The 12,285-nt window shown below is 47.1% G+C and overlaps 1 protein-coding gene across 13 annotated transcripts in view; it reads left to right on the plus strand.

Moving 5' to 3' along the window:
- The window catches only part of PTPRT (protein tyrosine phosphatase receptor type T), a 645,628-nt gene that overhangs the window by 586,013 nt on the left and 47,330 nt on the right, over window positions 1–12,285 (plus strand). For all 13 annotated transcript variants that reach the window (XM_073606476.1, XM_073606478.1, XM_073606484.1 and 10 more), the window contains one exon: window positions 503–657. In XM_073606476.1, the coding sequence (XP_073462577.1) occupies window positions 503–657 (155 nt within the window). The remainder of the gene's footprint in view (window positions 1–502; window positions 658–12,285) is intronic.

Genomic DNA, 12,285 nt, shown 5'->3' on the forward strand with positions numbered 1-12,285 from the left:
AAATAATTGTTACATCTATTTTGCTCCAGTTAAACCAATGCATCAAATCAGAAATGAAAACAATTAGGTAGGTTGGATGATAAATGTTGACCGTTACTGCAAACAATTGGTGAAAGGATCATTAGTCCCGGCTTCATTTTGATCAATCAGCGTTATATGTGTCCATCGAAGCACAAAATGATCACTTTCACATTGACAGCTGACAGATTGTATTCAACTTTTGTCAATAAAAGTGATTGGGTCACTGTAGCAAAACTCACCAGGTTTTGTATCGAATGATGTTTTTTGACTTGATTAAGTCCACTCAGACCGAACAGCAGGTTGGAGGAAACACTAAGACCACAATAGACAGTTCTTACATTGGACACTTTGATAAATGTGCTTCATCTGGAAAGATGTCTACACTATTGATATATGTGTTTTTTTTCTTTATGCTTATTGATTAGTTTGATAAATGAGGTCAATTATGTTCAGGAGACCACCTACTCTTTTTTTTTTTCAGAAAGGGTCACATGATATACGGGAGATTCGCCAGTTCCATTTTACCAGTTGGCCGGACCATGGTGTTCCATGTTATGCCACAGGCCTGTTGGGCTTCGTCAGACAGGTGAAATTTCTCAACCCACCAGATGCTGGACCTATCACTGTGCACTGCAGGTATCCGCTATACTGGTTTTGTCATTAGCCTCACCGTCCTTTCGCTTGTCTCTAAAGAGACCCTGTCGCCAGAACCTTCATTTCAACAGAAATCTTCTTATAAGATTATCTGCTTTAAACGTATTTTAGGTGGGTTATTTACCTGTAGAAGCCCCCCTTGTAGAGACATCCAAAAGCCCAAGACTGCAACTGGGTGGCACCATCTTGGATGTGATGTCAGCAGCCCCAGTAGACTCAGATCTGTCACCTAGACTGATTGTAAAGTTATACTTACCTGCTCTGTGTAATGGTTTTGCCCCAATTCTCCTCGTCCCCATCAGCGCTCCTTCCTCCTCCTGTCTTCCGGGTACCCCACTTGCAAGTCGCTCTCTGGGACTGTACACACACAGTGCAGCTCAGCCCAACCCCCTCCCCCCAATCACTGGATTTGATTGACAGCAGCGGTAGCCAATGGCTCCTGTTGCTCTCACTGAGTCCAGTATGGACGGAGAGAGAGTGAAAGCAGCGCTCCTGTTCTCGGGCACAGCGCTGGATCGAGATCAGGTTTAGGCAAGTATTTGGGCAGAGGTAGAGGGAGAGCTGCACCTAAAAGGTTTTTGACCTTAATGCAGAGAATGCATTAACCACTTCAGCTCCGGAAGGTTTTCCTCACTTCATGACCAGGCTATTTTTTGCTATTTAGCACTGCGCTACTGGCAATTGTGCGGTTATGCAACTCTGTAGTCAAATGAAATTCATAGCATTTTTTTCACACAAGTAGAGCTTATTTTTGGTGGTATTTGATCACCACTGGGTTTTTTTCTATTTTTTATTATATAACTGAAAAAAGACTGAAAATTTGGGAAACCCCCCCCCCCCAATATTTTCTACTTTTTGTTATAAAACATATCCGATATAAAAAAGAAAAATCAAATTTCTTCATAGATTTTGGGCAAAATGTATTCTGCTACAGTCTTTGGTACAAAAAAATCCAAATAAATATATATTGATTCATTACCATGAAGCAGAACATTGCGGGCGGTCCGGAAAGGGTTAAGGCAAAAACCTTTAGCCTTTACAATCACTTTAAAGTGATAGTAAAACCTTTTAAAAAAAATAACAATCATGTTATACTTACCTGCTCTATGCAATGGTTTTGCACAGAGCAGCCCAGATCCTCCTCTTCTCGGGTCCCACGCCGGCACTTCTGGCTCCTCCCTCCTGCCGGGTGCCCCCACAGCAAGCAGCTTGTTGTGGGGGCACCCAAGCAGGCGCGCTCCCGACCCGCAACTCTGTGCGTTTATACACACACGGAGCCGCAGCCCGGCCCTGCCCCCTCTGTCTCCTGATTGACTCACTGGCTGTGATTGACAGCAGCAGGAGCAAGTGGCTCCCGCTGCTGCCAAAAGCCAATCAGGAGTGCGAGTCCCCGGAGAGGCTAGGTTCTCGTGGACATCACTGGATCGAGATGGGGCTCAGGTAAGTCTTAGGGTGGGCTGGGGGGCTGCTGCACACATGAAGGTAAAAAAACCTTGTGCTTTTACAACCACTTTAAGTTTGTGAGTGTTCCCCTTGGCTTTTCCTGCAGTAGCTACATAAAAACATATATGAAGAGGAAGTGAGAGGTGGAGGAGCTGGTCCAGCACAGACAGTAATTAGATACTCCTAGAAGAGGAGAGGAGAGGGTTATGACCTGCAAGGAAGGAGGGGGCAGTGAGTAGTCAAATTTGCTAGAAAAGTTCAAAGGCACATTGCAAGTAAATAAAAAAAAAAGTACATTAGCGAAAAGGAAAACATTGCAAATAAGCATTCTAATACTTAATTTATCTATACGTTTACCTGCAATTTTTAAGTTGGTGACAGGGTCTCTTTAACTTGTATTACTTTGCTTGCATAGAACTCTTATGCCATCAGACGTTCACTGAGCCTCAAACCAATAAATGCACCCTATGAACCCATTTTGTAAAAAGAATGCATTTAGACCTCCAAATGCACCCAATACTGATTACGACCCTCAGCGGCGGGTTCCCAGTGAGTAGCTGCGGGAGGCATCCCCCATTGAAATGGAGGTTGTCAGCTCCCATAGATAACCGCAGCCACTCACATGTAAATCGTTCATGCAGCCATCACATATGAGTGGCCTCGTATAGCTGCGAGAGCCGTACGCCACCTATTGCTTTCAATAGGGGCTGCCTCCTGCAGCTAATTGTGGGAACCACCGCTGAGGTTTTCGCATGCAATCGGGATCAAGTGCATTTGCAGGTGTGAATGCACCCTTAAGGCAACTGTTGCTGCCAAATATTGCTTACCCTTTGTCTCTTGTCCTTCTACATAGATTGTAAACTTTTTTTGGCAGACTTGTTATGCCTGTGCTCATTCTTAGTATTTGTCTAACTGTTATAGCCCCAAATGTTCTCCCTTTTTTGTAGTAATAGGGAAGATTTCTATATAAATCAATAGTAATAATAAAAATTGCGTCAATAATACAACCAATAATAATTCACTGCCAGCATCAGAGCTCCCCAAACTTGTTTCAGCTTGTGGACAACAATCATCTATCCCCAGCAGTTAGGAGCCGCATAAGGGAATTGGTTTAATAAGTAAATACGTCTTAACAAAAGCCAACTGATTTGATATTTCTTAACAGATGCTATCATCACTTATTGCGGGATGCGCATTAGAATGCAAAGCAAATTTATTTGCCAAGTGACATTTCTATGAAAAATTGCCGTAGCATCAGGCTGCATTAACAGTCAATGATGTACATTGCCTTTCAAGCATACTTCTTTGTCTTATGCATTTTCTGTAGAACATTTGGAGTTGTAATTGTAGTTTGCATTGAAAAGGACACATTTTATTTGAATTTAATGTGTTGGTAGATGTAAAAAATGGAGCCAACTCTTCTTTAGAATTTTTTTGCATGTATGCGGCTGATGCAGAGTTTAAAAAAATTTGTGTATGTAAATGCAAGAAAAAAAACATTTAATATATTGCAATCTTTAGATGTGGTGGCTGCATTCGTTTTCTTCTTCTGGATTTTGTCTGTTCATTTTTACCTGGTAATCCTGCCAATAACATAATTCCTGTACTAAGACAAAGCATACTCACTGTACTGTACCTATAGAGAAGTGTTGTTACCAAAAAACAAGTGGTTGTAAACCTCAAACATGAAATATGAACAAAGCATATCCCTCTATAGTATGTACTTGTTTCAATCTAGAGCACTAAGTGTAATGTCTGTCTGCTGCTTCATTCCTCTGCTATAAGCATCATAATCATTTCAGACAAGTTTTCCACACACCAATGGGGTGATATAGACCCCTTTCACACTGAGGCAGTTTTCAGGCATTTTAGCGCTAGAAATAGCGCCTGAAAACCGCCTCCCATGCCGCCCAAATGTGAAAGCCTGAGTGCTTTCACACTGGAGCGGTGCACTTGCAGGAGGTTAGAAAAAGTCCCGCAAGCAGCATCTTAGGCCCCTTTCGTACTTGTGCGACTTGTCCTGTGACTTGGGACTGCAAAGGTCCGACTTTGAGGCGACTTGAGGTCCCTAGACCAAAATCGCGTCAAAGTCGTGGCAAAAAATCACAGCAAAATCTCCTGACTTTAAGGTCGCACAAGTGTGAAAGGGGCCTTTGGGGTGGTGTGGGAGCGCTCCTACACCGCTCCTGCCCATTGCAATGAATGTGCCTGAAAAGCGATTCGGAAGCGCCGAAACAAAGGCGTTTTTAACCCTTTTTTGGGGTTAAAAGCGCCCTGCTAGTGGCAGAAAAGCGCCGCTTAAACAGCGGTAAAGCGCTGCTAAAATGAGCTGCGCTTTACCGCTAATGCACGGGCGACCCCAGTGTGAAAGGGGTCTTACTGAAACTGGAGAGAGCAAAATCTGTCGCAGCTCTCCATAGAAACTAATCAGCTTCAAGGTTTTTTGTCAAAGCTTTTGTAGTTTGGAACAGCGCCATGGAAGATGTATAAGATCCCCATTCATAGTGGTGCACTTAGCGCACAGTAGAGTTTGTAGGATACCCATGCGATGTGGTGTTCGTGAAGCACAATATACAGTTGGAAGAGTTATTGCGCCGTGTTCGATGAGCTATGTAGTATGAACTCGAGGTCATTAACCCACAGCTCATCATTTATTGGACCCACATCTTGCTCCCATTTCTCTTTGATATTACAAGGGTAACCTTCTAAGTAGGATGGCAATAGCATTCCATAGAAATTAGAAATAAACCCCTTGGTGTCTTGTACAGACTGAACATATCAAAACACTGGTGTGGAGGACTGAGAACAGTCAGCCGATACACCTGGGGAGCGGACGGCATGCTGGAGGTAGTAAAAGTGCATTGTGGAGGGGAGGTGGAAGGCAGCACATAAGTCCTCAAAGGACCGGAGCAATCCATTTTGAAAAATCTGCCCCAAATGAGTGATGCCCCATCATGTCCACATCCCCACACATGGCAGGTTCACTAGTTCCTTATACATGGGATCATACCAGAAGGGATTGCAGTCTGTGAATCCCATACCGCTCTGTATAGACCGCACCTTTAACAAGATTTTTTTAATCGGAGAGTAGGGATGAGCTTCGTGTTCGAGTCGAACCCATGTTCGACTCGAACATCGGCTGTTCGATCGTTCGCCGAATTGCGAACGTTATGGGCCGTTCGCGCTAAATTCGTGTGGCGCGTCACGGCCCATAATTCACTGCGGCATCGCAGTGCATTGCTGGCTGATGATTGGCCAAGCATGCACTATGACCCGCATGCTTGGCCAATCACAGCGCCGTCAGTAGAGAGAGCTGTAATTGGCCAAAGCCAGGGTGGCTTTGGCCAATTATGGCTCAGGGGATTTAGTACACACCCCACACTATATAAGGCCGCCTGCACGGCGGCCCTGTGTAGTGTGTGTTCCGGTGTGCTGAGAGATAGAGAGAGAGAGAGACAGTGTCATTTGATTTGAGTTAGATAGATTAGGCAGAACAGTCAGTCAGTTAGCTGCACTTACAGTGTATTGTGTATATATATGCATCCCAGGTGTTGCATATATATATATACACTGTATTCAGTTTAGCTAGATCCGTTCCTGTTATCTTCTATCTAGACTATTTACATTTAATGCAGTGCGTCCTGCTCACAGTGTTCAGCTAGATCCGTTCCTGTTATCTTCTAGACTATTTACATTTAGTGCAGTGCGTCCTGCTCACAGTGTTCAGCTAGATCCGTTCCTGTTATCTTCTAGACTATTTACATTTAGTGCAGTGCGTCCTGCTCACAGTGTTCAGCTAGATCCGTTCCTGTTAAATTCCTACTGACAGGCAGGCTTGTCTGGTTACAGTATATAAAGCTACCTGAAGAAAATTACAGGTGTTCTATTTGATCCTATTAGTACCACGGTCAGGCAGCTAGACTATTTACATTTAGTACAGTGCGTCCTGCTCACAGTGTTCAGCTAGATCCGTTCCTGTTATCTTCCTACTGACAGGCAGGCTTGTCTGGTTACAGTATATAAAGCTACCTGAAGAAAATTACAGGTGTTCTATTTGATCCTATTAGTACCACGGTCAGGCAGCTAGACTATTTACATTTAGTACAGTGCGTCCTGCTCACAGTGTACAGCTAGATCCGTTCCTGTTATCTTCCTACTGACAGGCAGGCTTGTCTGGTTACAGTATATAAAGCTACCTGAAGAAAATTACAGGTGTTCTATTTGATCCTATTAGTACCACGGTCAGGCAGCTAGACTATTTACATTTAGTACAGTGCGTCCTGCTCACAGTGTTCAGCTAGATCCGTTCCTGTTATCTTCCTACTGACAGGCAGGCTTGTCTGGTTACAGTATATAAAGCTACTTGAAGAAAATTACAGGTGTTCTATTTGATCCTATTAGTACCACGGTCAGGCAGCTAGACTATTTACATTTAGTACAGTGCGTCCTGCTCACAGTGTTCAGCTAGATCCGTTCCTGTTATCTTCCTACTGACAGGCAGGCTTGTCTGGTTACAGTATATAAAGCTACCTGAAGAAAATTACAGGTGTTCTATTTGATCCTATTAGTACCACGGTCAGGCAGCTAGACTATTTACATTTAGTACAGTGCGTCCTGCTCACAGTGTTCAGCTAGATCCGTTCCTGTTATCTTCCTGCTGACAGGCAGGCTTGTCTGGTTACAGTATATAAAGCTACTTGAAGAAAATTACAGGTGTTCTATCCCAGCTTAGTGCAGCGTACAGGCCATTAGTATGTCTGGAAGGCCAAGAAGGAGAGGCAGACAGTCACAAGCCAATAAGAGAGGGCAAGCAGGCTCTGTGTCTAGTGCTGGTCGTGGAGACGGTGCATCCTCATCAGCACGTGGCCATGGGACACGCTTGGCCTTTTTTTCGGCAGCTGGCCGTGTTGAGCCGCAACATGCGGAAGACTTGGTCGAGTGGATGACCAAGCCGTCCTCATCCTCCTCATCCTCTCTCACCCATGCCCAGGGTGCTTTGTCTGGCAAAGCAGCGGCCTCTTCCCTCAGCTCAATGTCATCAGTGACTCCTTCCCTAGCTCCACCATGTCCTCATGAGGATTCCCTCGAACTGTTTGACCACAGTGTTGGGTACATGCTCCAGGAGGATGCCCAGCGTTTGGAAGGCTCTGATGACGATACTGAGCTCGATGAAGGCAGTAACATGAGCACGGACAGAGGGGGTGCCCAAGAAGGACAGCAATCTGGCAGTCATGCTCCCCCTGCTGCAGCATACTGCCAGGTTTGCTCCAGTGATGAGGAGGGAGGGGATGATGAGGTCACTGACTCAACGTGGGTGCCTGATAGGAGAGAGGAGGAGGAGGAGGAGGAGGAGGAGGAGGAGGCGGCGGCACATCACCAACGAGGCAGGATGCCCTCCAGGGGCCAGCCTAAGGGCAGCACATTGACTGCATCACACCCCAAAGCTCCACATGTGCAGGGCGCTGCAGTCTCTGCGCGTTATTCAAAAAGTTCTTTGGTGTGGGCCTTTTTTGAGACGAGTGCATCAGATCGCACCGCTGCTATTTGCAACATATGTCTCAAGCGTATCTCGCGTGGCCAAAACATCTCCCGCTTGGGTACCACATGCTTGACCAGACATATGTTGACCTGCCATGCAGTTCGTTGGCAAGCGTATCTAAAAGACCCACACCAAAGAACAAAGAGGATCTCTCCTTGCTCCTCATCAGCTGAGATTTCCAACCCCACTAGACCTTCAGTCCTCTCTGAGACCTGCAGTGAGAGGAATGAAGGTGTAGAATTAGGTGTGTCACAGCCAAGTACTTGTGGGCAATCTGCTTTTGGTACACCGACGTCAGATTGTACCAGGCAAATTTCCCTGCCCCAGCTGCTGCACCGCCGAAAGAAGTTTGCTCCCAGCCATCCACATGCCCAGCGGTTGAATGCTAGCTTGGCAAAATTGCTAGCACTTCAACTGCTGCCTTTTCAGTTGGTAGACTCTGCCCCCTTCCGTGAGTTTGTGGAATGTGCGGTTCCTCAGTGGCAGGTACCCAAACGCCACTTTTTCTCACGGAAGGCGATTCCGGCTCTCTACCGGCATGTGGAAGGCAATGTCCATGCCTCGCTGGACAGGGCGGTCAGCGGTAAGGTGCATATTACCGCTGACTCATGGTCCAGCAGGCATGGACAGGGACGTTACCTAAGTTTCACGGCGCATTGGGTGACTCTGCTGGCAGCTGGGAAGGATGCAGGACAAGGTGCAGTAGTGTTGGAGGTTGTTCCGCCACCACGCCTCCAAAATGCTGATTGTGACACACCTCTCTCCTCCACCCCCTCCTCTTCTTCTTCCTCCATGGCCTCTTCCTCGGAACCAGCGGTGCTCCGTAGGCGTTCAAGGGGCTACGCAAGTACGCAGGCCAAAAGATGCCATGCGGTGCTTGAGCTGGTGTGCTTGGGGGACAGGAGCCACACTGGGGCAGAGGTTTTGTCAGCTCTGCAGGGGCAGGTTCAGAGGTGGTTGACGCCACGCCAACTTAAGGCAGGAATGGTGGTTTGCGACAATGGCACCAACCTCCTCTCTGCCCTCCGACAGGGACAAATGACCCATGTGCCCTGTTTGGCTCACGTCCTTAACTTGGTGGTGCAGCGGTTCTTGGGCAGGTACCCGGGCTTACAGGATGTCCTGAGGCAGGCCAGGAAAGTCTGTGTGCATTTCCGCCGGTCATATAATGCCAGTGCTCGGCTGAAGGACCTCCAAAAGGAGTTTAACCTGCCCAAGAACCGCCTAATCTGTGACATGCCCACCAGGTGGAACTCAACGTTGGCCATGCTGCAGCGGCTGCACACGCAGCAGAGGGCCATCAATGAGTACCTGTGCGACTATGGCACCAGGACAGGGTCAGGGGAGCTTGGTTTTTTTTCCCCACGCCAGTGGGCCATGATCAGGGATGCATGCACTGTCCTGTCACCATTCGAGGAGGCCACGAGGATGGTGAGCAGTGACAGTGCATGCATCAGTGACACTGTCCCCCTTGTCCACCTGTTGGAGCACACGCTGCGTGGAATAATGGACAGGGCACTTGAGGCAGAACAGAGGCAGGAAGAGGAGGACTTCCTTAGCTCTCAAGGCCCCCTTTATCCAGACAGTGTTCCTGCGTGCCCGCCGATCACACAGGAAGAGGACGAGGAGGAAGAGGAGGAGGAGGAAGATTGTGTCAGTATGGAGGTGGAGCCTGGCACTCAGCATCAGCAGCAGTCTTTAAGGGATCAGTCCCAAGAAACACATGGACTTGTACGTGGCTGGGAGGAGGTGGCTGCGGACCATGTCGTTCTTAGTGACCCAGAGGACTCCGGACCGAATGCCTCAGCAAACCTACGCTGCATGGCCTCCCTGATCCTGCAAAGCCTGCGTAAGGATCCTCGTATTCGTGGTATCAAGGAGAAGGACCAATACTGGCTGGCAACCCTCCTTGATCCACGTTACAAGGGTAAGGTTGCGGACCTTATCTTGCCATCGCAGAGGGAGCAGAGGATGAAACATCTTCGGGAGGCCTTGCAGAAAGGTCTGTGCAACGCGTTCCCAGAGACTGGGAGGTTACAAACTCCTGTTTCTGGACAACGTGTTGCTGAGGCTTCGGTCAGTCAAAGAAGGAGCGGTGGAGAAGGTGGCCGTCTGACCGATGCGTTCAGACAATTTTTTGGTCCGCAGCCCCAAGGTATGATCGGTTCCAGCAACCATCGCCAGCGTCTGTTTTACATGGTGCAGGAATACCTAGGGGCAAGATCAGACTTGGACACCTTTCCCACCGAAAATCCTCTGGGTTACTGGGTCTTGAGGATGGATCACTGGCCAGAGCTTGCACAGTATGCAATTGAGCTACTGGCCTGTCCTGCATCCAGCGTTCTTTCGGAACGCACATTCAGTGCTGCTGGAGGCGTGGTAACCGATCACAGGGTGCGTCTGTCCACCGACTCGGTCGATCGGCTGACCTTCATAAAAATTAATGAGTCTTGGATCACCACCAGCTACCAAGCACCTGATGCTGATGTAACCGAATAATTTTTTTTGAAATCTCAGATCCCTTCAAAGACTGCCTATGCTGATGCTGAGTGACTATCCCTGAGTAATTATCCTCTTCCTCCTCAATCATCACGCTGATAGCTTGTAAGAACATTTTTGGTTCTGGGCGCCACCACCAGTGCCTAAGGCACAATTTTTCAGCCCCTGTTTAACAGGGGCGTGTTATTACAATTTTTGATGTAATACTTTGCAGCAGGGCTCGTTCCTGCATTCCAACTAGAGTGTCTGTGAGGGGTTGCAGTGTTGTGGCACCAGCACCAGTGCCTAAGGCCCAATTTTTCTGCCCCTGTCTAACAGGGGCGTGTAATTACAATTTTTGATGCAATACTTTGCAGCAGGGCTCGTTCCTGCGTTCCAACTAGAGTGTCTGTGAGGGGTTGCAGTGTTGTGGCACCAGCACCAGTGCCTAAGGCCCAATTTTTCTGCCCCTGTCTAACAGGGGCGTGTAATTACAATTTTTGATGCAATACTTTGCAGCAGGGCTCGTTCCTGCGTTCCAACTAGAGTGTCTGTGAGGGGTTGCAGTGTTGTGGCACCAGCACCAGTGCCTAAGGCCCAATTTTTCTGCCCCTGTCTAACAGGGGCGTGTAATTACAATTTTTGATGCAATACTTTGCAGCAGGGCTCGTTCCTGCGTTCCAACTAGAGTGTCTGTGAGGGGTTGCAGTGTTGTGGCACCAGCACCAGTGCCTAAGGCCCAATTTTTCTGCCCCTGTCTAACAGGGGCGTGTAATTACAATTTTTGAAGCAATACTTTGCAGCAGGGCTCGTTCCTGCGTTCCAACTAGAGTGTCTGTGAGGGGTTGCAGTGTTGTGGCACCAGCACCAGTGCCTAAGGCCTAATTTTTCAGCTCCTGTTCAACAGGGGCATGTAATTACAATTCTTGATCTAATATTTCACAGCAGGGCCCTGTGAGGGCTTACAGTGTTGTGGCCACAGCAACACCTAAGGCCCAAATTTCTGCTGAGTATATAGGGCAGGACCCTACTTTCAAACATCTAACTTACAAACGACTCCTACTTGCAAACGGAAGGAGACAACAGGAAGTGAGATGAAATCTACCCCTAGGAAGGGAAATTCTTTCCTGTAAGAGTTAATATGGGAAAACAATTTCTCCTTTCCACTGATGCTTTCCAATCCTTGTTCCACAAAAAAACCCAAATTTTCAAAAAACATTTTTCATTGGGACAAAAAAGTGAGGTGAAATCTTCTGAAGAGGAGGAAAGACAGCAAAACAAATGTCACAGGGGTGATAACCCTTCCCTATGTTTTCCAAAAAGCTTAGAAAAGATTTTTTGGCTGGAGCTAAACACGTTAAAAATGTTCAAAATTACAAACAGATTCTACTTAACAACAAACCTACAGTCCCTGTCTTGTTTGCACCGCCTGTATACTGCTGTTCAGAGTATATAGGGCCTGGTGGCCCCACATTTCCTTATTTTAATTTGGGTGCGGGGTTCCCCTTAATATCCATACAAGACCCAAAGGGCCTGGTAATGGACTGGGGGGTACCCATGCCGTTTGTCTCACTGATTTTCATCCATATTGCCATGACCCGACATGACATTAAACCCGCAAGCAGTTTTAAATGAGATTTTTTCCTTTAAAAATGACATTTGGTGCAGGGACTGTTCTAAACATGGGAAACACGCGTCACTTTACAGGCATACTATAGACACCCCCCAGGTACGATATTTAAAGGAATATTTCACTTTTTTTTTTTTACTTTAAGCATCATTAAAATCACTGCTCCCGAAAAAACGTCCGTTTTTAAAAGTTTTTTTTGCATTGATACATGTCCCCTGGGGTAGGACCCGGGTCCCCAAACCCTTTTTAGGACAATACCATGCAAATTAGCCTTTAAAATGAGCACTTTTGATTTCGAACGTTCGAGTCCCATAGACGTCAATGGGGTTCTAACGTTCGTGCGAACTTTCGGTCCGTTCGCGGGTTCTGGTGCGAACCGAACCGGGGGGTGTTCGGCTCATCCCTATCGGAGAGTACGTGGGATACAGCCTGTTAGAAGTTTTAAAATATGAGGATTCTAAGCCCCCAGGTATGTCCTGTGTTTTCATGTGAAATCGCATAATGGATAATGCAGATGGGG

The sequence above is a fragment of the Aquarana catesbeiana genome, linkage group LG12 (genome assembly GCF_042186555.1).
Source record: "Aquarana catesbeiana isolate 2022-GZ linkage group LG12, ASM4218655v1, whole genome shotgun sequence".
NCBI classification, from domain to species: domain Eukaryota; kingdom Metazoa; phylum Chordata; class Amphibia; order Anura; family Ranidae; genus Aquarana; species Aquarana catesbeiana.